The sequence below is a fragment of the Ixodes scapularis genome, unplaced genomic scaffold (genome assembly GCF_016920785.2).
Source record: "Ixodes scapularis isolate PalLabHiFi unplaced genomic scaffold, ASM1692078v2 PGA_scaffold6__148_contigs__length_123643588, whole genome shotgun sequence".
In the NCBI taxonomy this organism is placed as follows: Eukaryota; Metazoa; Arthropoda; class Arachnida; order Ixodida; family Ixodidae; genus Ixodes; species Ixodes scapularis.
Window position 1 is genome coordinate 68,623,207 of NW_024609881.1, and position 27,923 is coordinate 68,651,129.

General features: G+C 47.2%; 2 protein-coding genes across 2 annotated transcripts in view; one reads left to right on the top strand and one right to left on the bottom strand.

Moving 5' to 3' along the window:
- On the top strand, positions 1–27,633 carry LOC8030325 (cytokine receptor-like factor 3). The gene is made up of 7 exons (XM_029977614.4): positions 1–428; positions 2,819–3,117; positions 8,177–8,354; positions 14,957–15,206; positions 18,006–18,117; positions 18,792–18,925; positions 22,763–27,633. Exons 1-7 carry the CDS (start codon positions 336–338, stop codon positions 23,008–23,010), a joined length of 1,314 nt encoding a protein of 437 aa, XP_029833474.3. The 5' UTR covers positions 1–335; the 3' UTR covers positions 23,011–27,633.
- Positions 27,622–27,923, bottom strand: part of LOC8030322 (protein BUD31 homolog) — a 10,243-nt gene continuing 9,941 nt past the window's right edge. The window contains exon 4 of the mRNA XM_029977615.3: positions 27,622–27,763. Within this exon, the coding sequence (XP_029833475.1) occupies positions 27,713–27,763 (51 nt within the window). The 3' untranslated portion in view covers positions 27,622–27,712. The remainder of the gene's footprint in view (positions 27,764–27,923) is intronic.

Below are 27,923 nucleotides of genomic sequence, written 5' to 3' on the forward strand. Positions count from 1 at the left end.
GATGGCGGTTTCCCAAGCTTCCTCGCTTCCTCAAGTCTCACGCATCTCACGTCGTCTCACGTCGCACTATCACTATGGTTTCGCGTCGCGCACGTCGGCTTCGTAGAAAACAGCATTGGTATGCGACACCCGTTCAAATACGAGGAAATGCATTCTAGAAATTCGCCCCTTGGGCGAAGAAACAAACTGCTCTTTTCACTAGGATTCGTGTGGTGCTACTAGTAGCTCTCAAACGATATGCCGAACTCAGCGTCTCCGATGTCTTTCACGACGCTTTTGCCTGACAGTTTTACGGTGTTCGGGCGCAAAGGTTGCTGAGTGCTTATAATTTCGACATGAACGATCTCAAGGGAAACTTGCTCACTCTGCGAGAATGGCAGGGGTCGCTGAAGGAAGTGGTACAGAATTTGGACTACCTGGAAAAGCAGGTAAGTGCCCTGGCCTCTGATGTTGCCTTCTAATTCTTCGAGCATACCCAAAGAAGAGAGATTTCCTGGACCCGCCCCCACCCACCAAGGCATTTATTTCATTTTCCCTCAACATGTTCGGTGGACGGAAGCTGAGCATGCATCGGATTTCTAAAACGTTGCGTTGTAAAAAAACAAATTTAAAACCATCTTTTTTTTTAAGCGATTTTGTGTGCTTGGGGAACATAAGGATCTCTCTCGAATGACAGATACTGTTGGTTTCCTTTTAGGGTACGGTTAAAGAGCGCGTTTTGTTTTATTAACATTTGAGAGAGAGAGATGTGTTGAAAAGAAAGGAAGCCTGGAACTTAACATTTGACTGTCCTTTTCTCTTGCCTCACAACATATTTGTCCATTTGGCCAGGCATGTGGAGAACTGACCTCAGAGAATGAGATTGTGTTTTAAAGCGCCTAGAAGCCCTAAGGCTGGGGGGGAGTTTGATGGCAGAATTATATTTACTGAAGGTAAATGGTATCTAAAGTAATACAGAAAAACACATTGTATTAAGCAGACAAGTGTTGACTGCTAATCTTTGTCATACGCTGTCTCGAGCAGTCTTTAACTAACACAGTGCTCACTTGTGTTTTCTAAAGCACTCCAAAAGTTTGACCTACCGTTCTTTGATGAAGTGGTGACTGTGTGTGACTACCAGCGTGCGAAAGAGCATTGGTGATGTGAACGATAGCTTCCTAGTGTTCGCCCTTTCTGTCTCCACCTGGCATTGCCTTTGCCTGCACTGCACACAACTAGTGACACAGAGTATAGACTTGCCGGTAGTGCCACCGACAGGCTCCCAATCTGCGATCTGGCCAAATACAATAGGGATCGGTGGTTGAATCGGATGAAAATTAAACAAAATGATTGTGCAATCTTGTTGGGGCAACAATCAGTCCAATGTTCTAGGTTTCATAGGGGCATTCATATTTTGCATTTTTAGTAATATATTGTGCAGAATAGGTAATTGTTTTCTGAACATTAAAACATAATATTGTGTGCTTTTCAACCTTGAACAGTATCTTGGCAAGTGTGTCTGCCTAGATGCATGTTTGATCTCCTTGGCCATGGTCATTGGCAAACAGAATGGTATGTTATTTGTTAGGCGGCAAAGGCTTGTACGATCGTTTAACTGCATCTTATCAGGTTGAGGGGAAGTTGATTGATATTACGTGTTTAGTGTGTTAGTGTGTGGGTTTTCCACTCGCCGCTATGTCTTCCTGGAGCAGGTTGAGCTAAGGGAATACAATTGTCCATACTCTCCTTTCGTGAAAGCCCCACTTTGTGGCTCTCTCAATAAACCTGCAACTTTTCTTTTTTGCATGACACATCTGTGATCCACTTTAATTTATGATAATTGCATTTAAAGTATGGTACCACTTTTTTAAATGTGATGCCAGCCCGTTATATCGACCAACATCTGCTCGTGATGTTGTATGTTGTGAAATGTAGAGGTCACGTCGCAACAACAGCAACACGAGCCGTCCGCGTTCATAGGCAGCAACCAGTTGCTGCAATTTGCCATTATCATCATTAAACTTTTTTTTTCTTGCACTATTTAGACTTTATACCTTTAAGCGGCGTTTAGAATACTAACTCATCTTCTAAACTGGTTTATTCCCAGAAACGATCAATCTCAAACCAGAACCAAGTCTTTAGTTGTCATCATCACAGGCACGGGGTGTCACTGGAAAATATTGCGTCCCTGCAATATTTTCTAACGTTGATGCCCGGTGTGGCAACAAAGGGAAAGCATGGAGGTGCTTGTGGGGGATTTTTTTATGTCCATTACCGTCCAGCCCTGCGCCGAAGCAGGCACGTCATCTTCACTAGGACCCGAATCGCTTGAGCTTTCATACTATTCCGTGGAGTTGTCGCTTCCGTCGCTATCGTCTAGCACAAAATCATCGTCATTGGAACTCGAAAAATTGTCAACTAAAGAAACCCACTTCCGAGGCGAGCGACGCAAATCGCCACCCAAGAAGGACGCCATTTTTAAAACCTGTGTTGCCGGACGAGCATAAACTATTTGCCAATCAATGTCAAAAGTAGCGAAATTTTAGTTCACTTTTGCCCCTGTTAGCTAGCAAGATAACTGTTCCCAACGCAAAAATAGAGTGGACGGGCGTGCCTCATCGATGGCATTCCAGACACGGGTAGAAAGGAGCAGACGAGCGACGCTCGTCCTCGGAATTTGCAGGATGAATGCCATGGACGAGTCAGACTCGTCCTCGGCGGTTAAAGGGTTAAGGCATCCAGAATGGAGTGTTTTAGTGTCCAGACTTGGCGCTTCCTCTTGCGTCGCTGCATTTGTTTATGTAGGAAACATTTCCACCTCCTGCACATTTTTTCGCAGCTACTGCACAGCGCCCACGTTGCGGAGGAAGAGGTGAAGTGTCACTTTTCCCAACTGGAGCAAGACTTCATAGCTGCCGTGAGGCAGCGCAAGAACGCGCTGCTCTCGGAAGTGGCCGTAGCTAGGACCAAGGCGCTCAAGCCAGTAGCCGACTGCCGGCGACAGATCGAAGCCGAGATCACGGCTGCGGATTCGGCTCAGGCCGAGGGAAGCCAGCTCTTGCAGCGGAGCAGGGACAAGGGGCAGCCCAACGCAGAGCAGACAAGGCTCTTCTGCCGCAGGATCTCGGACTTCGAGAGGTAGAGTCCAATACAACGCGGTATTTATTTTGTTCCGGAAATATGTCACAATTAAAGCCTGCACGAGCCAATAAGGCTTGTATGTAGGAAGCAACAGTTGTTGCAAAATTGTTTCGTTTTGCATGAGGAAATGATGCAAAAGCGACACCAGACATACTTCTGTTTAATGCAGCTTCCACACTGGTTGTGCGCATTAAAAAATACCTACAAAACCATTAAACAATTTACACTCAATTTTTACAAACTTGCGAAAAGCGTACAAAAGAACAACCAAGCCAGAACAATTCGAGAAATATTGGTGTAGCTTTCAGATGTTCGCAAGGGATGTCCCTTGTGAACATCTGAATCGGTAAAACTTCATGGTGGTACTGATTTTGATTACATAATAAAAAATTATGCAACTGATACACATAAGAAATTTGATCTGATAGAGTAGTTGTTCATTCCGGGCGTTTCAGCAAAGCCTGGAATTTCTTAAAAATACCCTACTTTACAAAATTTTAAGTTTTCGCTGAAACACTTGGCATAAACTACTCTACCAGAGTGTATTTCTTGTATGTATCAGTTGCATAATTTTGTTAATGTAATCAAGATCAGTACCACTACAATTTGGCTGAGAAAAAAAGAAACTCTTTCCAGAAGCCATCTGCCAGCCACGGCAGACGTCCAGTGTTGCCAAAAAACATACCAGTTGGCTAAATAATGGACTAAAATTTACTGACCTACCTTTTAATTAGTGAAGATAAACCTTCTGAGCATAATTGAAAATCGACTAAATCAACTCATTTTAGAAAGACATAAGGCAGGTGCAGCATCTTACGGCGTTCTAAAAAAACGCTCAAGAAACCGAAACCTAGTAATGCGTTTACTAGGTTTCGGTTTCTTATCGGAGCGCATCTTTGCGCCGGCGGTCCTGCCCCATGGTCACCGAGGCATGTGAAGCTTGTGCGTCATGCGTCCTTTCATCCTACAAAGGAGGCAAAGAGGTAGCTTCACGTTTCGGCTCCATGGGGGCGGGGCCACTGGCGCAAAGGTACACTCTGATGGGAAACCGAAACCTAAAAACACAACCAAATTTAGCTTCTTTTTTTTTTTTTTTTACGCCGTAAACTTTTGTATTTGTCTTGTATATTTGTAAAATTAGTTGATTTGTTGCTTTTTGTGATGCTGAGAAAGTTTCTAAGTTGATTCATATGTTTATTTTCACTAATAAAAAGGTTAATTAGTAAACTTATTTCATTATTTATATAATGTTTTTTTGCAATCCCTGATGTCTTCCATGGCTGGCAGATTGCACCCGGTAAGACTTTATTTTTTCTCAACTACTACCTTATTTTTAGGAATTTTTTAGATGTTTTTAGGATGTCGGCTTGTATTCACAAGTTTTCTGCTTTGTTAATTATATGTTTATAGCTTTTTATTGTCTCGGGCAGCATTTCACCTGGGGTGAAATGCTCAGGCCACTCGGTAAACTTTTTACTACGTAACATCTTCTGGCCTCTCCTTGGTTTGCATTCATTAGTGGTAAAAAATGTCCAGTCTATAGACTAAAGTCACTTGCTGACGCTCTTCTTCTAAGATGTTACCATGGCTCTCATCGAAATTTTCGCCTCACATGACATCTGTTCACATCTTGTGGCTTCTGGATGCCGTCATTCCATGGTCTAGGGCAGTGGTCTCAAACTCATTCGAGCCTGGGGGCCAGATATGCCACACCGGAAAGGTCGAGGGCCAGGGGGAGAGGGGGAGGAAGGGAGGGGTGGGGCGGGGCGGGGAACCCGTGAGCCTGCCAGTGACATCTTTAGATTTGATTTGTTTATATGACTACTTTGGGCCCTGACCTGATGTGATAAAAAGAATTTAAATGACACCGCCTCGACATCGTGCTGGCATTTTTAATAGGACAAACAAGAGAGCAAGTACACGGTCGTTCCTGTTGCTCAATTCACTCATAAATTGACCAAGCTACACATGTCCCTAAAAAAAAAAGCAATCACTTACTTTGACAGTTTTCGCTTTCCTAATGGTTTTTATTACAACGCTCGAACAAATATTTGTCTTTTAAAGTGATCCTGAACCAAACATTGTAGCGTCCATAATATGTGGCGCACGATCCTTCCACGAGCCAGCAGCCGGCGGTGTGTGCCAGCACAGGCAACAAACTTGACGTCATGGTCCTCCTTCTAGCCTTTATTCTCCTTTAACCCAGAGCCCATACATTTCACTCTCATCTTAGGTGTGAATGGGGGACTATGACTTCAATTGCGTTGCATGGTCTCGTGCACACCGGCGGCTGCTGGCTCATGGAAAAGTCTTGCGCAGCATACTATAGTCACTAAAATGTTTGGTTCAGGATCTCTTTAATGGTAAAATATTTTTGAAGGCGAGAATCCCGAGCTCTTAGCTTTCTTTTTTGACAGTTGCTCCTGCTGATCGACAGATCGCGCAACTGAGATGCAACCTTCAACGAATAGCTCGCACCAGCAGCCTAGTAGCAGAATTGTTGTACATTACAAAAAGCTGGGAAGCAGAACATCAAGCAAAACAAAGGGCAGAGGAACACATAAGTATAAATTATGAATACGTTAAGAGAGCAGAGCTACTTTTCGAGCAAAAATGAATCGACGACACAAGATCACTATGGGGCATTCTATTCCTAGCATTCGAGACATGTGAACAGGGACTTGCAGACGGTTGCCTGCGGGCTGCATACCAGCGAGTTGTGGGCCGCGTGTTTGAGACCCCTGGTCTAGGACATCGGGTGGCAAACTGTGTCCTTAAATGGGACGTGTTTCGCTTTGAGATGCAGTGTTGGGGGATTCTTGTAATGGCATTCGGCTCTGTCGCAGTCGGTGTTGCCAAGCAGGCATACAAAAAGCACCCGGGGTCCTATTTCGGTCACCGTGACTGCGAGATCCAATCTTCCTCTTGAGGAGCGAGCTAAGGTAGTGTTCATAGGCAGTTCATCTGCTAACGTGAGGAAAGGACATGGCTTGGTCTGCTACGAAGCGTCATTTGCAGACGAAAATTAAACAAGAAAACGCAATTTGTCGTCTGCCAACAGAACCGAAAAAAAGTGGATCGTTTGGTACAAACGGAGTGCTACGGCGAAATGAGCTTGAGCGCAGGCAGAAATTGTGATTGTCTGCTATTTCACGTCGGAAGCCATTGACAGCCCGTGATTCATTTGCAAATCTCAAGTTGTTCTGCTGCCATACACAAACCGACATAGACCGATGACGGAAGAATGCGAAGGATAGGCAGATCAAAGGCCGCAAGACCTTTCTCAGTGTTTGGGCGTTGGCGAGGCGTTTTCACCAAAATATCGCTAGAATCTGGAACTCGCAAACAGGTCAATTTCTCATTGTTTGATTATGTGCGCCCAGCAGGGAGTTGCGATGCCATGTCCAATCAGCGGCCAAGAATGTCCTTGGACTCACCTTTACCAAAATCAAACCGTGATGTACTCTTTGTTAGAGATGCCAACGAAAGTCGGCGTCAACTGGCAGGAATCCTGCTATCTCATGTCACAGTGTAGCATTGGTGGTGCACAGCTTACTTATGATAGCTTACATAGTAGTCCTCGTAAAGCCTGTAGTATCACAAAGGGCGACCGTATCCTTTTTCAGCATCGCATACCTGTGCGGAGAGCAAGTGGTCTGCTTTTTGTGCAGGAGTTGAGTTGACGTCAGAACGATGCTGAGCTCAGGTTGGCTTTGATTGAAAGGATAGTGGATAAACCTCAATGTTAGATGCCTTAAGGTCTACCATTATTTTTTTCAATCAGCCAATCAGAGCTCAGCATTCTGACATCATCGCAAACCCTGTGCAAAAAGCAGATAACTTGTGCTCCCCATAGCTTTCTGGTATGCCGAAACTCGACATTGGTTAATAGCTCATTTGTATTTTGCTGCTGATGAAATAGTATTAACATCTGGCACTTGGACTTGCTCCAGCATTGTCACTGTGACTAAAGCTAGGACGCAGGTGAGCTACTGTTTAGCACTGACTTCTTAGGCTACAAAGTGTGAGGAGAGAATCTATAATGAGGTAAATTTTGGAACACAGCTGGATTTTGAAAGTATGTGTTGCGTTGTCCCTTCTTCTGTCACGAGTCTGCTGCATTATAATTTTCAATATTTGTATGGCCACTTTTATATTTGACGACCAAACGCCGTGAGGCCTTTAGGTTTGACTAGCCCCAATTTTCTGTTAAGCTTTGCGAATGGCCGATTTCAGGCTTAGGTAGGAAAGTGTGTTGAGAGACGTGCATGCAATTCCCTGAGCAACACTAGGAATCCGATGCCCGGTTGCATCAGGCAACATGTTTGGGACATAAGTTCCTTCGACTGGCTTCCATAGCACTCCGGTTTGTGAGCTGAAAAAGCCTACTGTAAAACATTGAGCAAGCGCCACATCGCGGAAGAAACCAACACGTTACTTTTGAAATGTTTGAAAACTAAGCAGAAGACATATCAAGCGCCCAGCCCAGACTTGGGGCCCGCCTAGCTCACCGAGATGCTCGTCGTTATCGGCCACTTTTCCAAGGACCTCGGTGAAAAGCGGTGAAGCCCCTGTTATCACGTGCTTCCTCTACATTGCTGCTCTTCACAAGACCCCATCTCCAGTGTTTCAAAGTTGTCTCCCAATTTCAGGTGGGGTCTTCCTCGGTATTTTGCAGTGTGGACTCCTGCCGTAAACTACAACTATCAACGGGGCCACTCCGTTCATTTTATTCTAACAAGAAACCTGACTCGGGTCTACGAAGATATAGGCAAATGGTGTGTAAGCTTACGGTGGCTGCAATGCATCACCCAACTGATGCGTTTAGCATCCTATTCCACTCAAACGTCGGAAGTGGTCCCTAAGTGCTGTTGGAAGTCGCGATTCTGTCGGAAGAAAGCATGAGAGGATGCTGGTGTCTCAGTCGTCGCGGCATTTTAACTCGTGGCTTCGGAAGCTTCTGTGGATTGTCGGGTCATGACGCTTCTGCGGCAGTGGCGGGCGGAGATTGAGGGAACTCTTTTTCGGACACGGTGAATGTCTGCCACCGACGCAGCTTGCCGGAGATCCCGACTCTGCTGGATGTCGGCACGGTGGCGGCGGCCTTTGACCGTGGAGCTGTGGCGCAGTGGACGTCCGGTGTGCTGCAGTACGGCACGGTCCTGACAGCATGTCCAGTCGTTGTGACGCACGTCGAGCCGAGACCCGGGGCCCTGCGCGTCCACTGGATGGAGGTGAGAGCGACGCCGGGAGAGACCGGTGCACTATCGAGTGCACGACCGATTGAGCGTCTTAAATGCTGGAATGATACTGTTTGTGTTGTACGATATCCTTCCAGCATTTAAGGCAAGACACTGGTTCTAAAATCGACTTTTTTGTTTATTAATGGATTATAATGAAAATCAATGTGTATATGTGTTTTGGCTTCCTCTTTTCAAATATTCAATTAGTTCTGCAATATCTCAATTACTTTTTGAGTTACGAAGAAAATAATGAAGCCTAATTAGGTCATTTCTTACGACTCATTAAGGAACTTTCTAATAGAATTTTTTTTGCATAAGTGATATGGATTTGTAGCTAAGGACCTGTCATGCAAGACAGGTCTTTATATTATTTATATTTTTGCAAAGATAGATCATTGTATAAAACTAGTCTAATTAGGTCAAGTACACTATTTACAAAGCCTAACGAGGTCACATTATCACTAATAATAAAATTTCGGGCCCATACTGTCATACAAAAATAGCATCACCCTGCAGTTCACTTCTTTCTGAATTCAACGGTATAAAGTTTATAGAAATCCTTGAAGAATAATCTCATGAAAACAACCGTAAGGCTAGGCATGTAGACGAAAAATGCGAAGCTGAGAAAATTGCAGTTGAAGTTTTGACACTCATTGCATAAAATTGAGTAAGGGATCCCATGCAATAATGTTCAGCAATAGGAAGCATAGTTCTATCTGAACAAATTGAGATGAAAAATTCTGCAATCCGTTCACAAGAACCTTTAAAAAATAATATAAAACTGAGAAATACTGTCTGCAATGTCAAATAAAGTTATAAAATAATGACTAGACTCTATAAGGGACAACGGGAGGAGGCACCAAGGGTTGCACGTTCCGAAAGCAGATTTTGTTTGGCCCTGAAAAGGGCCTTTGTTCGTGTAGCACTTGAAAGGGGAGCCCCCTCACAGCTGTCCAGGACTGTAGTCCCCAGCTGTTCCAGTTTGGTGTTGCCTGGAGAGGAGAACCTCTGCTTTGCATTGCTGCTGCTCTGGTGGGCAGCGTTGGCCTTACGCAAACGCAGATTGTCTTTCTCCATGCTTTGAGAGCTTTCATGTCCACTACAATGAACTGTGTCCCAGCGTCGCGCGTCTGGCCTCCTGTGGTGACGCCGAGAAGGTCGAATTTGCTCTGGGTCGCCGACTTTTCCGATAGCGCACGCTTGCATTCGTCCGATCGTGCGACTCGTTGCGCCTGCTCGGCTGTGGAGTAGTATGCGGTGTCGACACGAACCGCGCTCGCAAAGCTCGACAAACTGCCGCTGCTACATGGAGTCGCAATGTCTCCGGCTGATGTTTCCGGAAGATCCAAGGCATCCGGCGGTGCCGATCGCGGTGGCGCACTTGCAGCAGACAGCTTCGGCTTCTTGTTCCACGGTCGCTTCCTCTTCCTTCCGAACGCTTGCCGCGTGCTCGATTTCAACCGAGCGTCGTCCGGCATCTCGAGAACTCGAAGCGAAACAAAACAAAACACGCGCGACTTCGTAGGAAAACGAACCAACAATATTCAACGCAAGCGCGCAAACGGGAACTAAACCGTGCGCTCGACCACGGAGGAAACAAAGCAGACAGGCCTAAGGAGACGGGCGGAGACGGGCCCAGGAGCAGACGACGCACCTCTCGCCAGCGCGGGAACGGAAAGGAGGAAAGGAGAAAAAGAGCGGAGAGGCGCGTTTAGGCCAATAGCAGGGGCGCTAGGCGCCGCGCGTGCTCTGACGTACGGGCACCTTGCTAGCCGGCCAATGAGCGATCGCAATTGGGGCCTTCGAAACTCGCGGAATGCGGACGTTCCCCGATGTTGTCGCGATAACGATTGGGATGAGGACATGGGGAAAATAAGCGGCTTTCCAACAAGACCAAGATGGCCGCGATCCGACGAGCGATCGCGAAACGCGCGGGGCGCGAAGTTCCACTTGTTTTCATTGAACTCGCTGTGTTAGGGCTCTGCGGGGACATTGTAAATATCATTTTTTTCATGTTTAGACATCGAATTCGACATTGAAACTTTGCGGGCAGGTACCTTAGACTACAATTAATCCAAATATGTAAATTTTGAAAAACGTGAAATTTCGCGTTTTTTGACTATTTTAAGACCCGCGTCTCCCCTTAAGATGTGCCGTACAATCGGTCGTGTCTTCGATTGTGCACTCATTTAAAATGCCAGCGAAATACAACCACAGAGAATGCGCTGAGTGATGGCGGCTCGTGACTTTCATGGTGGTCGTCATTGTACCCACTACCGCACTACTTGCGTCCAGTGATTTATGGGAAATCGCTTACCTTTTACCCGCAAAGTTCAGAATAGTGGCTGCATGTAACTTGTGAGGCCATGTACTCTATTCATGAAGCGGAAGTAATTGTTGGAGCGAAATTTGTTGGAGTTGTCGTAATAACAGATAAGAAATCAGCTAAAACTTTATTAAGCGGGCAATATTGTAGTAAAAGCATTTGGCTGTACAACAGGTTAGTATTAAAAAAAAAGATGGATGACCAGCGAAGCTGTGTCGCACACGACACAGCCCTGCCCCGAGAAGCCGGAGGAAACTGAACGTGCGTGACTGGACAGCCACCTGGCGGAAAGTAAACACGCGTGACGGGACAGCCACCCGGCGGAAAGTGAACACGCGTGATGGGACAGCCACCCGGCGGAAAGTAAACACGCGTGACGGGACAGCCACCCGGCGGAAAGTAAGCACGCGTGACGGGACAGCCACCCGGCGGAAAGTAAACGCGTGACGGGACAGCCACCCGGCAGAAAGTAAACACGCGTGACGGGAAAGCCACCCGGCGGAAAGTAAACACGCGTGACGGGACAGCCACCCGGTGGAAAGTAAACACGCACGACGGGACAGCCACCCGGCGGTAAGTAAACACGCGCGACTGGACAGCCACCCAGCGGAAAGTAAACACGCGTGACGGGACAGCCACCCGGCGGAAAGTAAACGCGCTTGACGGGACAGCCACTCGGCAGAAAGTAAACACGCGTGACAGGACAGCCACCCGGCGGGAAATAAACATGCGTGACGGGACAGCCACCCGGCGGAAAATAAACATATGTGACGGGACAGCCACCCGGCGGAAAGTAAACACGCGTGACGGGACAGCCACCCTGCGGAAAGTGAACACGCGCGACAGGACACCCACCCGGCGGAAAGTAAACACGCACGACGAGACCGCCACCCCGGGAGAGCGGAAGAAAAGTAAATTAGGCACGCAAGCGCTTGGAACGACGACAAACAGAGGGCGGTGCAATCGTTGACATGGCTGACACTGGTTGCACAGCGGCAAATCTTTGAGAAACCTTTAATATCTACCTGAGAGTGTAATGATCTTGAAAATGGTGCCTATTGATAACTAATCTACTGAATAGACCTATTGCTAATTACCCAAGCATCATGGAGAATGCAGGGAATGTTGTTCCATGCACCGCACGTGTCGACGCCTGCAGCAGAAACTGTTTATAAGCAAAAGCCCGAAACAAATGGCATCTTGCACGCACATTCATCAACGCTTCATTTGGGTTATTTACTTCGAATATTTTATATGGGGAAGGCTTCACGCACACGAAAAATCCACGGAACCCTAGCTATAAAAAGCTTCGCTGTAAAAGGATTTTACTGTGGATAGTTTCTAATGTGTATTAGTTTGCGAGGTTAAAAATATTTCGGCTGCTTCAGAGGCTGTTCTTTATCAGTTGTTCTTGTCCCACTCATTCCTTTTTGCTGCTGTGGTGTCGGATGTCAAGACATGTCTTGGGGTTTCTGGCAGATCCCGGAGTTTGGGAAACACTGACGTAAAGCCTCTGCATTGCTGCTACGGCACAACATTTCCACGGTCTTGTCTGTTCCCAAATGGAATATTTCTCTGAGAATCAAGAAAGGCACATCCGTATCCTAATCAAGTGCCAGCTACAATAACGCATACCAAGCACTTGTTAATCCCCAAAATTAACCTAAAGGATTGGCGCCTAAGCATATCTTGCTGATGTTTCGGCCAAAATTGTGTTTTAGTGTCGGATTTACCCGGCAAAATTTCCATACCCTACCATTTTTCTTTGTGCAGAGTGAAAAGAAACACCCTTTGTGAATAAGTCTGCTTGGATCTAGAGTTGCCAACAGCCTCAAAGCTTTCGTTCGCACGGAGCTAATGGACCAGGGGCGGCCAGGGGTGTAGCCCGAAACAACCCATTCCCGTTTGAACCCGTCCCATGACGACCCATTCCCGAATCGACCTTCCCGTTTGAACCCGTCCCATTACGACCCATTCCCGAATCGACCTTCCCGTTTGAACCCGTCCCGTTTCATCCCATTCCGAAACGCCCTTCTCATTTGAACCCGTCCCGTTCCAACCGATACCCAAAAGACCCTTTGCATTTGAACTCGTCCATTTTTATCCCATTTGTATAAGACCCTGCGCACCACAACCTTTTCGCTAAGAGTCTAATCGTTCTAACCCTAGCCTGCACACCTTTTCTGCTTAAGAATACATGTTCTGAAATATTATTGCATGTCAATGTATTCTAAAAATATGTACCTCTTTGAGACAAGCTTCGAAGTAATATATTAGTCTTACTTCAACCACTTAAAGTGTTTTTGCTTTTTCTTTTTTTTTTACTTCAGGATGATCCCCATAACGTGCGACCATACAACGGTCTATGTACACTCTGCGACACCGCTACTGCAAAGACGACCTTGTCGCTTTTTTTTTTTTAATTTTACTTCGAAATGGTATTAGTAAGCATCGCATTTTTTGGCTTAGAGTACTGGCTCAGATGAGCACTTCCAAAGCCAGTAATAGCTTTTATGGCAGCCTTTTAATTTTATGGGATAAACTGCAGCACCGCCGATCGCTTGTTCGCGCTGCGTGCAATAATGAAGTCTTGCATACACAAGCACATTCGGTAAGCTAAAATTAGCATTGCCATCGGGACGCTATTTTTAGGGCACCCAGAGTGCTTGCGTATGTTATTCTAAAACCTCATATTAGTGATCTTGATATTTTGGAGAGCGATAAATCAGGCAGGGTGACAGGCATGTGATTTCGACTTTATTTTCTTCTACAGTTCCAAACACTGAACACTCGCGCTCACAGGAAAAGATCATAGACGAGAAAATGCCTTCGCCTTTTTGAGAAAGTCAAACAGGGAAATCATGCCATCAGAAAGGCGACACTCCAGCTCTGATAGTTTGCGGTTCTTGCTGACCCACTTGTGCCCCCTGGCCCGCACGGCACCTCTATTTGCAAGCTTCTGCAAAGATCCCCTTGTCAAAGCCTTTTCCCGTATGATCAAATCGATAAAGCTGTAAATGTTCGGGTGGGCCCTCCCTGACACCACGTTTATCTTACGGTGCCATGTCCCCAAGGTTGTTTCGAGAGAGGGAGAAGTAAGGTCAACAAGGGGGACAGACATTGGACACTTAACCTAATCAACTGTTAACGAGCGATAGAAACAAACCGCCTGAACTGATAACAAACAATGGCCGAAGCGGGAAGGTTGTTTCAATATAGGGCGAAATGGGAAAGGATGAAATGAGAAGGTCGTTTTGAGCCGGGTCGAAACGGGAAGGTTGAATTGAGAATGGTTCGAAACGTGAACCACCCACGGCCAGTGTGACACTGGGTTAGAGCCGCAGACAAAACTACAAAAGTTCAGAGAGCTGCAGGAAAAAAGGAGGGGCGGGGTACTTTTAAGAAGAAATGACATGGAGGTAACAGTCCTTTCCAAAGAGAAAATGTATAATTGTCGACCACAACAAATAACAGCAGGCAGCAGAATGTTTCTTCAACCGCTAAGCAAAAGTGAATGCGTGGTTCGCTAGCCAGTTACTTCTCTTGATGCCCGTTTCGCGTATACGGTTCAAAATTCTTTTTAGAACAATCGAGGACATAGGGTCACTGGACACGTCTGTGTCGGAAAGAAGTCCAGCTGCATGTATATGGGGTAGTACAAGGCTGCCAAGACTATGTTCTTTTTTATTCTAGAACTATTTTCGTTCTGGGGACACGGGAGAAGAGGGGCACGCTTACGAGGGAGCCGCGAGCCACAGTTTGGCCACCCCTGTAAGAGAACTTTGAATATTTAGTGTGGCAACTGATCACTATCACCATCTCAGTGTATGATGTCTGTGCCAAACTAATGGTGGTCTTGAGGCCGACAAAGGAAGAATTTGAAGTCGCTACCAAGCAGAGGATGTGTCAAGCCTGTACGTTCGAGACGTCCATACAACATGAATGTAGTCCAATAAATATCTTGGAACAAGTTTGGCTCTAAATCCTTTTGCTGGCAGAAATTTAATCAAGGGACTTATGGGTCACCTGTATTGGCCAGTTTGTACGTTGACACTATCAAAAGTGAAACAAATCTAAAAAGAATTATGAGGAGATTGGACGATTAATTTTCGTCTGCCATTGGCGTGTGAATGTGACGGTGCCCGATATAATACAGTTCCATGACCGCCATTAGTGCGTCGAAAGTGAAACTGCTCTTTGAGCCACCAAATGGCAGTGAATATTGAAAAGGGTTTATAGAGACTCCTCTTCGCCGTCTCTCTACCAGCCCGAAGAGGACAGTGCAGAGGAACATGAGTACCGTCTGCAACACTGCGTCGGAGACGTGCTTGCGGAGGACTGCCGTCGTTGCTCGCAATTTGTTGAGGCCTATCGTGGCTTCGAGTGCAGCTTTCTTGTGCGGGGGTTGCCGGAGGGGCAGCCCCAGAGCTTCAGAGTTGCCTGCCGCACGGCCATAGCCAAGGCCTGGAGCGCTTGGTCACCTCTCTTTGTTGCCACGACGGAACTGGAGCATTACGGTAAGCAACCACAGGAGGGAGCCACCTGCACGGGCAGGTTTCGGGGCAACTATTATCGCACCGCAAGCGTCACTGCCTCAAAATTCAACCTGCCTTTTGCCTAACCTTGCTCTGTATCGCAAACTTTCTCTGTGGTGTGTCTTTCATAGGATCTTTTACACTAATTCATCACTCAGCCAACATCTTTTTACGTAACCTTTCTGTGTTTCGTCCGATCTCAATCATCCTTATAAAGTAGGCATACCAATCTGCAATACCTAGACATCCCACCACTGGTTCATTCCTAAAACCTGCTCAGACTATAGGGACCCTACATTTCGAAGCCAATTCGGCTTCTTCTTCAGGGGTGACTATGGCTATGGCCGTTGAGGAGCAGTGTTCTTTCCGAATTGGCTTTGAAACGAGGGGTCCCCATTTAAAGAAAACGAAAAGGACACTGCTCCTGAACAACCATAGCTGTAGTCGCCCCTGAAGAATAGGCCAAATTGGCTTCAAAATATGGGGTCCTTATGGGAGGGCTTGTTTGGTGTTTGGATGTTTTAATAATTAATTACTCTCAACCAGACAGATCTCTGTCAAAAACAGGGGCAGATCCAGGGGGGGGGGGGGGGGGGGGGGGGGAAGGGGGGGGGGGGGGGGGGGGAAGGGGGGGGGGGGGGGGGGGTCGCTTCCCTCCAAGCAAAGTTGACCCCACCCCTTCTCAGAGGGCAATTTGACATGGGTGGACCCCCCCAAAACGGAGTTCTGGATCTGCCCCTGGTCAAAAGTTTACTTTTAAAACTGGAATTAGTTTCATTGTTTTATCAAGAAATGCTCATGAATGAATCCGGTATGTTGTCAATCACAAGGAGCAGGCTCATACGCAACTTTCTTGTTTGGTGCATACATGCGTGTGTCCTTGCACAGCGTGCTATTAACGCGGGCTGAGGCGGCGGCATTGCTGCGTGGCGTGGACGGCACCAGAAACACGGAGCTCGAAATGGGACGCATGACAAACGTCTGCGTGCCGCGTTTTAGCAAACCTCTATTTACCCGTTGGTTTTGTCCCAACCATCACACAAACTTGCCAACTGCAGTTGCTACGTTCAAAGAAAATGATTGGATTCGCGGTGACCTTATTTTGGTGGAGACGGACTTTGACCTTACATCTTTGACCTCACACTCCGCAGTTATGTCCCAGGATACGGGGCGTGTGCTGAAGTTGCAATCCCCGAATGGGTTACTGCTTGCGTTAAGTTTCCATATTTTTTGTCCAAAAATATTTTGCAAACAGAACAAAGATTTCTTTTGTTATCTCCATCATTTTCGTTTTGCATGAATGTACTCCGACTTTGGGGTCACAGAAATTGGGGAGAAAATGCGTAAACAAATTGAAGTGTCTTTCCTTCCGTCATTGTACTTTGTCACGGGCGTCCTCCAACCGTGAGGTTTGCGGCCGCGTCATTCGCATAGGATGAATGTTCGCAGATTCGGAGTCCACTTAGGGGTATTTTTAGGAGTGGGCGATCCCTAGGTGTTTTTTCTGGAAATCGATATTCCCTCAAAAAGTGAGGTGGGCGAGAACTTAAGGATGGGCAATGACTCGCGATTACGGTATATAGCAAGATTCATAAATCCCCTCAGTTATGCATAGCTGGGCATCTCTTTAGGTTTAATTTTATGTCAAATTTGTTGTTTCTTTGCCATCACAATGTAAGCATTGGACTTTCTCTGACTACACACCATAAATAATGATATATTAAAATTAACTCGGCTTAGAAATGGACAAGTGGAAGCCTGGGAACAACATTCACAAGTTCAGCTGGGTTTTCGTTTAAGCATGGTGCAACAGTAGTGGAAGGCTCGGAGAAACTATTTGATATTCGATTTGAAAATATTGCCTTGCGCGTCCCTGAGCGAGCGCATACGTGGCCGAATGGTTACCTTGCTTGGCTGTCACGCGGAAGATCTGGGTTCGATTCGAGGCAGCAGAATGTTCTTTTATGTATTCTTTCTACTTGGCGTTCTCGCAAATTCGTGAACTTTCCTGTCTGATTGAGTTACGAATGTCCTACACGCTGAACGTTTTCTTCGTTCTTCGTTTCGTCTTCGTTTCGTCACCTTGTCTTCGTTTCGTCACCTTGTCATTCGTGACAATATTCAGCCAAAATTGCCATTCGCTTTGAATTTGCTCCAAACTCAAAATCCACTGTTTGCACATGACTGAGATGAAATGAAGCACACTTGTGTAATTTAGGTGTGGCACGTAAACTTATTTGTGGGGATAGTCTCGTTAAGCGAGTATCAAATAAAGCGAAAGTCAAGGCCTACACCTGCTGAGCGGAATCGGCTGGAACGTTAGGTACTTTCTCCCTACGGAGCCGGTCACGCCGTGACCTCTAAATGCCTCTTACAGCTGTTCTAATCACCGGGCACGACACCCGCGTTCATCACAGCAAACCGGCCCAGGCGAGAGAAATAGGCGGGACAAGTACCGGCTGACAACTGAACATTTACTGGAGAAAATTAAAACAGCACGAGCAATCATTGCAGAAAAAATATGAAATGCCAAAACATACATTGCTTTCTTTTTGTGGTTGTTCCATGGCTGTTTTAACTGTTTTCAATACATGTTCAGCTGTCAGACTGTGCTTTTCTCGCCATTTCTTCCACCTAGCCCCAGTCCACTGTTTTCATATTTATTTAAGAATTGAGGTTGGTTCACAAAGAGGAGGCAAGTGTGTAATCTTTTTTTTTCACTCATATCATGTTATTTTTTTTTTTGACCGCATTCAATTGTTTCTCACTTCATTTATGCAGAATGGGAGGAGCGGAATTTGTGTTATACGAGGACGCACGAAGGTCGCATCGCAACGCGGACAAGTCAGGGTCCGTCCACGGTGCTGTTTTCCAAGGAGCCACTCCTGAGGAGGTTGTTCTTTTTTTGCTATCCTGCCAGCAACTGGAGAACCTTCTAGGGCCACTATAGTCTTGTTCAATACTGCTGAATGTTTTATACTATAGTCAATGATTGACAGGCGAAGAGTTCAGGGGAAGCTCCTCCCACCTCTTCTTCTGAACTCTTAACGTGTCACCAACTATAGACGCAAATACATGTTCTGAACTTCCAAATTTCAGCATTAGTATATTTGATAGGACCGTAGACTCAAATTCGATTATATTCGAAAATATTGAGAGAGTCGCTCTCATGGGCTAGTTTTGCTCACCGGTCATAAATATTATGGTTCATGGATGTTGTTTATTCTGTTATTAAAGATATGCAAAGTGCGGCCTAATTACGTCTGAAATGTTCTGGCATCCACATTGTCCTCATGCAGGATTGAGAAAAAGAGAGTGAACGAGGCCCTAACCAGACGGTGCTGGAGAGAATTGGTTTCTTGCCGAGGATAGCCAGTTTTTAAGTTGCACATTACAGTATTTTCTCTTGATCGCCCGGGTACTTGGGGATTCTGCTTCTCTCGAAAACCATGCCACGCATAAATGGTTTTCCAGTGCCCCATTAAAGCCTTTAAATGACCCCTTTGTTGTTCGGTTTAAAGTTCTGCATAAGTGCATCCCGAATTAAGCGTGGACAATGTCTTGCAGTGTGAACCACAACATCCTCTTCCGGTTTCTCGACGCGCCACCGGACAAGTGGAGCAAGCGGGACGGTGTCGCCCTCGTCATGGGGAAACCGGAGTCGCTTCTGTCTCACGGAGCTGTCTTTGTGAACATGGAAGGTTAGTTAGCTTCACCACCTCCACCTCCTCACCAATCTCTTTAGTACCTTCATTTATTTTCTCTCTCTTCACCACCTCTGTATGCTCTGGCACAACAGTTAGAGGTTGGGACGCCTCGACGACGGTGGCGTTTGCGATTTCCCTTACTTTTTGCCAAAACTTCTGGCACCAATGACCGGGATCGTGCTATCTGACGGCATGATGCGACGGCTTTTGTGACGTCATTTGTTGCCACTTCGGGGCCAGCTTTAATGAGTGTATGGGATAGGACACTGAACAGACCGGTCGAAGACACATACCAGGCACTGTACTCATCGCCTTTCCTATTTCCTGATAGTTTTTTTTTGTTGTTTTTTTTAATGCGAAAGCATTAACTGTCCCATGGAGCGAACCGGCGTTACCAGCTTTCAAAGCCTCGCCGAACAGCACCTAAACTGCCCTGTCCCAATGGAGTGAAGCCTGTCGTCTGTAGCAGCGATCTGATGGATAGGCTTCCATTAGCTGGCGCTCGTCATAGTTTGAAAGAATGAGGCCCCATTGACTTTCGTACGGCGTAGTTCCAAGGACCGCCACCAGAGAATCCCTCTCCATGGCGGCGCAGTGGCCCGGCTGCCGGTAAGAGGGAGGGGCTGGCCGCCGAGCCAGCAGTGCCCGCCTGGGCAGACTCCTTAGTGGCTGCGCAGCCGAGCTCAGCACGATGCAGCCACTTCACGAGAGCGTGCGCTTTGCCATCGGCCATAACCTTGGCAGTAGCGAAACGTGGCCGCCCACACCCGTACGTCGCAGACGAACTAAGGGAGAGGAAGAACGACATTCATGCTTTCTCATTCACAACTCATAAGAAGTGCTTAGGTGTCCTCGGAATTTTTATTTCTCATCCATGTGCAATGTAGTAGTAATCGCGCTTGCCCATAACGTGGGGGCATGCAGCTTTTTCCAGCGAGCATTAGACTGGTGGCATTTGCAGCAACCAATCCGGCCACGCGGGGCGACGTGGAACAATCCCTTGGAGGAGAGCGCCACCCGCTTCATCGTGCGCCGTCAAACACGGGGGGGGGGGGGGGGGGTGGCTGCTCACACGCTCTGCAGCTGCTGTGGTCTGGGGGTCGGCTACACAGAGTCTTGCGCATATCAACGGCTCGCGTCTTCTGGCCTCCCTGTTTTATATCTTTTATATTCTCTCAATGATGACATTGTTAGTAAGCCCTCATGCTGATAAGCCCTCAGTCATATGAAATGCTGGAGTGGTTTATGATGGAAGGCACAGTGCTGCCTCTTAAGGCGCTTTCCTACCGGCGATGCGATTTAGTCGCGCGATAACTTTCATCGCAAAAGCGACCATCGCGGGCAAAAGGCGACGGGATTTAAGCAATCGCTACTCGACTCGACTTTTTTGCGATGCGATCTAGTCGCGGAGCAGCTGAGCCAATTAACGGCGTTCGGAGCAAGAGTTTTCGAGAAACGACTCGCCAACGAAGGCGTTGGACTCGCTCATCACGCACGCCGGTGTGACCATCTAACTTTTTTTGCGATGCAATCTAGTCGCATCGCGCGACTGCTTACATCGCCGGTGGAATGCGCCTTTAAAGTAGATAAAAACTGGACCAATATAAGGCCTCTTGACTTAATCTTTTTTGCCAGACTTTTCCCGAATTTCCAACTTTTTTCAACCAATCCCACATGTTGAATTGATTAATGCAGTCATTCTTTTTTAATTAGAAGCTAATCAAGAACTTAAGCAATAATAATGTTGTGTGTGTATCTTACAGCCCAAAGCTGGTCAGCTCCAGTAGGTATCTGGTGCCTCATCTGTAGTTAAGCACTTTAGCCAGTGCGGTACAACCGGTAGCAGCCTGGGGTTCTTAATGTACACCGCGCATTAGTGATACACGACTGCACGCCGGTACGATGCTCATCCAGATGGAAACAGGCAGGGGTGGAGATTGAACCCGGTATCCCTGGATTCTGCAGTGCGAGCTTTTGCTCCACGTGCTCCAAGCTTGAGTGCGCTAGCCCACTCGGCCAACGATCCTCCTAATCAATACACCTAAGCACTTCTTATGAGTTGTGAATCCGAAAGCACGCACGCCGTTGTTCGCTCCCTTCTTTAATCTGCGGCGTACAACGCGCTGACTTTGGGCGTGGAACGGTGGAGCCGCTGCCTCACGGACACGCAACGCCATCGGGTGAGCAATCGTTCAAACTGTCATGTGCCTTGCGGTGCAAGGAAGGAACGGACAACAACGTAGTTCCCAGCAGAACGAACCCCTTGGTTTATTCCATGCGCTGTAGTATATATTGCCACGCGCAGTACAACCGATAAGAGGCGAGCGAACGTGGTGATCACTGATAACACAACAGTGTGATAACACAGTCAGGATGACACCACAGAAACTGACGCGCAGCGGCCAATGGGAGCCTCGTCGATGTGCGCGAGCCAATGGGACCGAAGTGTAAAAGGTGCTGTTGACTAGCTTTGCGCGTGGTTTCGTTAAGGTGCCTTTTTGCATGGTTTCAAAACTGATGACGTCGGCTCGCTCCATGAGACCAGTTAATGCTTTCACATTAAAACTCGCGCAGTCCAAATGAATAGGAAAAAAAGGAGAGATGCCCAAAGCACCAACTATCAAAGCTGTGCATTGTTTGCTTGTTGTGCACCTCGTTTCTTTTTTTTCTTTTTTTTTTTTCGTTATTGCTGTGTTTTTGCATTGTCTTACGGCAGAGCAATTAACAGGTTTGTTATCGAACGACTGTGCACGTTTTGATGGTCTAACCCACTTTAACAGCAGTGAGGCTGTTTCAAGGCTGGTTCACACTCTTCAGTTTGTCCACAACCAAGTTTTTGTGAACTCTTACGACAAGAGAACACGCTGGCACTATATATGAGGTGTCAGCGTTCATTAGAGCTATGGTTTTTCAGTATTTGCAAGGTCAAATGTATACATCTGGTCTCGCAAATACCAAAAAACCTTCGCTGTAGTGAAAAACGTTCGCTTTAGCTCAGTGGTGGCCAAACTGCGGCTCGCGAGCTGCATACGGCCCCTTGCTGGTCCCAAGTGCAGCCGGCGGCTCTTTGGTAGGCGTGTCCCCCTTCACCTTCTGTGTCCCCAAAACGAAAAGATATCTAGAATTTAGAAAAAAAGCTGAATCTTGGCAGCCTTGTACTACACTACAAACATACAGCTGGATTGCTTTTTGACACGTAGATCTGTTCAGTGACCCTGTTTCCTTATTGTTCTAGAACGAACTTTGAACTGTGTATGCATAATGGGCATTGGGGTCAGTGGCTGGCTAGCAAACCATGCATTCATTTTTGCTTAGTGGTTGAAGAAGCATTCTGCTGCCTGGTGGTATTTGTTGTAGTTGACAGTTATACTTGTCCCCTTTGAAAAGGGCTGTTCTCTCCTTGTCGTTTCTTGTTAAAAGTAGGCCTCCCCTCCCCTCCTTTCTTTTTTCTTGCCGTTGTCTGAACTTCTGTTGTTTAGTCTGCAGCTCTAACCTCACGTCACTCTGGCCACCCCTGCTCTAGTGGCTATCTACTAGAAATGGTCGTTTATAGCCTTGTCAAAAGTTCTTTGAGACAACAGTGAAAGAATGATGCACAAAAAAGAAAAAGAAAAACCACATGAAAATCGCGAGTGCTCCACTGCTCCCCAATAGACGGCGCTAGTATGTTCTCTCCCCGTAACAGATCGCAAGAGGTTTTGATGCACCTGTTCGTAAGCAGTCACCATACGTAAGCCAGCCTTTAGAGTCGCTCGTTGTCCTTTGTCGTTTGTTTGTTCCTCGTTTGCTCTCTCCCGTTTGTTTGTTCAGCACTCCTTTTGCCGCACGCAGGCGAGATCTTCGTCGAGGGGCACCGCACTACGACGCAGCTCCCGTCCTTGGGCAAGGGCTCGGATGCGACGTTGGACGTCGAGGTGGTCTCAGAGCGCAAGGTCAGGGTCACGGTGGGCTGCAGGGACAGGCAGGCGACCTACGACCTCAGGGTCAAGAACCACGACTTGGACGACACAAGGGTCCTCTCGACACTCCGCTTTGCCGCCTTCTTCGAGGAGGAGGGCTGGAAGCTGCTCGTCGAGTGAAGACCGCGTCTGCTCGCGTGCGTCTGGCTCGGCAGCGCCTGCCGCTGTCGAGCCTGGAACTTTGCTCGTGGGGCAGTTTGATGGCGAATGCGGCCATTCCTCCCGGTGGGTGTGGGGGCATGTAACCAAACAGTCGCCGTTTGCAACTGTTTGGCAAATGGTGTCGGCAAGGATGGAGCTGCCTCTCCTCTAAACCAGGCATGAGCTACGACTCCCGTTAGTTGCGATTTGTGAATGAACGCAACTATGATCTTCTGGAGAAACAATACTCCTTGGCCACTGTACTGACTGCTCTGTTTTTCCTTTGTCTCATCGTCGCGCTCCAAAATTATAAGGATCCCCGTCGGGAATCTCATGTCGTGCCTCACCATACTCTGCGTTTATGGCGAAAGCTACGTTCCAAGCGAGCCGTTCGGAGCTTTCGAGTGCACTAATTTGTGTGCGGGAACAATTGTGTGCTTCGCCTTGTCGCTCTGATTGACTCGTGGAGACTGTAGTGCTTGCTGTTTGTTAGGCCATACCGAAACGGAGTGCAGCATTCAACGGGGCCACAACTAAGGTCTTTGGCTTATGGGTTTGAACCTGTGGTGCACGTCACAGCCCTTGCATAAAAAACTGCTGAAGAACTTCCGCAAAGAAACAAGTGGCATGAATAACCTTCCAAAGGGTAAGATTTAAAATATCGAAGTGTCATTGAGATGGGGGCAGATCGTTCAAGATTAAGGGTCCTTTACAACCACCTGAATACACCTTCAAAGCTGTAGTCGTTCAGAAGCTGCTTTAGTAATGGCATGGACTTAAAGGGGTACTCCACAGATTTTTTTCATTGTCTCCAATTTGCCTGAAATTTTGCTAAGCTAACCAACAAACATCGCTAAAATAGTACTCCAAATACTAGGTCAAACTATTGTTTTTTCGCAAAGTTGTTGAATTTACAGTTTTGGTCCTCACCGTGTTTTTCAAACTGAAAGTCTCTACTGGCGACAACAAAAAAGTGCCGTCAGTGGAAGGCAGGGGTTCACTCTTTGGACTGTAGAAGTTATTCCCAACTAATTCGAAGCAGTTTCATGGTGTCAAATAAGTGCTTTCGAAGCTCGCTCCAGTACCCGCGCTCCAGCACAGAACAAATGATTGGCACATTCTTTTTCTAGACTGCTTGCTCGACTGGTAAGCCTTGCTGCCACTGACGTCACTGCACTGAAAAGTGCGCGTATATTTGAATGTTGGTTTTTGCATCACTTTCATTTGCCGATTTCACAATAATTATTATGAATTTCGCGATACCAAATGGCATACCGGAAATCTTAAAGGCCGGGGAGTCAGAAAATATAGTTAGTTGAGGTAGCTCAAAAAAAATCTGTGGAGTACCCCCTTTAACCAGCAGTATTCTTGTAGCTTCAGTCCAGCCAAGATCATCAAAAGAGCTGTTTGTGATGCAGGGTTAATCCAAGGTCTCCAAAGCTAAGAGGAGATCGTCCTGCCAGCCTACCGGGACGAGTTTTGAGGTTGAATGAAGGTCACTTTACTGTCGAGTTCAGAGTCCCATCTTCAAAATGTACAAAGTGAACTTTAGAATCGGCTGAGACAGGGTGCCTGGGGTCCGATTTTAGTCAAAGCAAGAGCAAGACCGATCTCGGGTGCCGATTGTGCGTGGCGCCACAGCTTGTGTGTAAGAAACCAATGAGATATTTTCGACCCTTTCTCGAGTTCACGATCGGGCAATATTTTGGTGAGAACGTCTTGCCAACATAAAAAATAGTGACAGAGGTCTCACAGCCTCTGATGTGCTTGTCCTTAGTACTCCTTCATCCCTTGGTCGACGTTAGCTTGTGTACGGTAGCGGAACAACTTAAAATTTGCATACGAGGCGCAGGTTGTCAGTGGCTTCCAACGTGGAATAGCAGATGATCACAATTCAAGCCCGCGTCCGATCTCACTTTGCCGCAGTGCTCAACTCGTAGCAGACAATCAACTTTTTTTCCGGTCTGTTGGCAGACGAGGTACGGTGTTGTCTCATTTCATTTCCGCCTGCGAATGGTGCTTCGTAGCAGACAAACTGCGTCTTTTGCTCGTGTTAGCAGACGAAGGCTCTACGAACACCACCTGCGCTCACTTAGCATCAGGTATACTTCATTTCGCTCTTGCTTTTGCAGCGACCAAAATCGGGCGCCTGGGGTGCATCTTCGACTGGCGTGCTTACTGCACTTCTATTTTTTCCCCTCAATTTTCTGCTGGCTGCGGCACAACAGTGTAATACTACTGCAGTCCGGGGGGCAGCACGGCAGCAAAACACGATGCAGCTGAGGCCCGTTCTGCTACAACTCGATCCGCATCTGGCTATTCTACAGAAACTCGAGCAGCCGTGGGTGCAGGCACTTTTACGACAGCAGTACCCACATCTGTCCCTACTTTCCATTGACACTTTTATGGCTAGCCACCAGGACTGTAACAACCCCTCAGTATCACATCCAGTGGCTTCTGCGATGCGTTCCGTCGCCATTTCTGAAACTCTCCGTTGCGCAAGTATAGTATGGCACACCGTTACTTGACGGATGCTTTTTGTGTAGGAACTGCTACAAACACCATAAATGAAACAGTGCAGACAGTGTCCCCTCAGTGCTGTTCAGATAAGGGATCTCTCTAGATCTTTTATGGATTTTTTCTTTTGTTCACCTTTAGTTGCAGGGTTAGGATAACAGTACTAGTCCCTCATACAAAGCTCTCTGCTGACCACGATTTGGGGCTCTTCCCAAGTGGAAAAACTGGAGGGCTTTGTGCGATAAGCTTGTCTTGCTTCTCTTATCTTGTAATACAGTATAGTTAAGGCACGCACTTCTGGAGCGCCGTTGCTGGGGCAAGGTTTATGGGCAGCCAAAACTCAATCGGGCAGCTCGGGTATGTTTTGGGATGCTTGCGCTTTGTCACGACAGGCAGATTGCATCACAACGAGCTCGGCTTAATATCGAGGTTCTAGCTTTACATATAATAGCTGCTTAGCTCCTATTCTTCCAAGCACTTAGGCAGGGAGTGTAGCCAGGCTTTACCTCCCCCCCCTGCCCCCCAACCATTTTTTTTTTTTTTTGTAGCTCCTTTTTTACCGAGGGCATTTTGACCTAGGTGCCTCCAACCTGAAATACAATCCTGGCTACATTTCTGTATTCTTCTATGCGCAAAGTTAAACATGTCACACTTGCTGAGAGAGGCAACGGATGTCTGAAACCCGCTGGGGTAGAACGTTGGAAGTGCACTCGTCTTCGCAATTAAGTTTGGACTGCCAGGACGTGCTTTCACTGTCGCAAGTTTACCGGCCAATAACAGGCCAGTAGCGTCTTGTCTTGTGCCTGTTTACTAGTATTAAACGTGACTGGATGGGCGACGGTCTCTCAGCACTTGCATAGTCATTTCGTAATTAAAGAGGATGGCCAACCAAGCTCTAGTTAGGAACCCAATGTTTCAAGGCCTGCTAGGCCTCTCCTTTGAAGGGGCTATTTCTTGTTGTTTCGGATCGTTTTTTGGGCTATGGCGATGGCCAATGAGGAGCAGTTTTATTGTTGTCTTCTACAATGGTGTGTTTGTCCTTGGACTGATATGGCAAAGCTTGTCAATGGAGGCAGATGGTTTAGAGGCGGGACCTATACACCACCGTACGGTAAAGACAAGACTGCTCTCAGCGGTCACAACTGTATTGTGGCGGACCAGGGGTCCAATGATTATGCGGGCGAGGGTGGTCCCACGATTGAAGCCCAGAGCACAATGCAGTCTGTACGCAGGCAGCATGCCATCTTGCACTCCAGGACTAGAAGATGGTAACAAAAAGGGGCAGATTGAACATTTCATTGCATTCTATAGAGTTCTTGTTCTATTTAGAGCCCAGTTTAGACCCTTTTCAAAAGTCTATCAGGCAACATTGGCTGCATGCGGTTGGATCGGAGTCAACGCCGACGCAGTGCTCGTTTTCAATACGGGCCGAGCGGAGTTCACGCCGAACGCCGATGCAGGCCTCCTGTCCCATACACGCTCCGAACATGTGAGCGAGCAATGGCGGACAGGCGTTGGCGCAAACTTTTGAAAAGGGTATATTCCTACAGAATTTAACCGGTCTTTGTCGTTGCAGCACTGCTGCCGGCTTACAGACGGTGCCATGTTGATGATGACACTCGAAGATTCTCCTCCCCATGGGGGAGGAGGAAACAGGCCACGGGGGACAGGGTAGAAGGGAAAAAGGAGGAAGCAGGGGAAAAGCGGAAAGCGCGAACTGGTCGTCGGTCTTTAGCCAGATAGATTTCTGTCGGATGTTTACGTTCAGTCATTTCATCTTATTTCATCACCGACAGAAGGCTGTACACGATTGCAAGTGTAGAATCCTGGGTCCTGCCAAGCCTCCGCTCGTGCAAGCAAGGAGGTACTACCTCCACACGCGTGCTGCTCGTGTTTGCGTGCAGGGGCACCAACTGGGATGCCATGCACGCAATCGCATATATGGTTGCTGCCTTTTCGAATGAAAGTAGTACCGCCTTATAGTTTGTTGAAGAGTCGTTTTAGCCGATTGGAACCGCTCCGCAGTGTCCCACCTATGTTCCCTAGAGTCGACAAAATAAAGTGCCACCACACTTTACATTCGCATCATGTTTATTGTTTCTCTTCTGTCTTGTCAGTTGTGTTTAGTATGTGAGGAGGTTGATGTCGATTCTTGCAGCGTTCTTCATCCCGAACAGCCTCTACATCCGCAGTGGACGCACTCTACAATCTTGCCCTGCATTTTGGGACGAGAAGAGCAGACCGTCAGGACCCAAAGGGTGAAGACGCAGAATACTGCGTGCTCTCACGTATTACACACATAGCACCATGAAACATGCCGAGACCATGCAGATGCTTCTTTGTTCTCGAAGGCAAACCTGGATGATGGCTGATCA

Excerpts from the sequence above, each read along its gene's own strand:
- LOC8030325 (XM_029977614.4), top strand. The coding sequence starts at position 336 with ATGAACGATCTCAAGGGAAACTTGCTCACTCTGCGAGAATGGCAGGGG. Across the intron at positions 429-2,818 it reads TGGACTACCTGGAAAAGCAG|CTACTGCACAGCGCCCACGT; the intron begins GTAAGTGCCCTG and ends ATTTTTTCGCAG. Across the intron at positions 8,355-14,956 it reads TGCGCGTCCACTGGATGGAG|CCCGAAGAGGACAGTGCAGA; the intron begins GTGAGAGCGACG and ends TCTCTCTACCAG.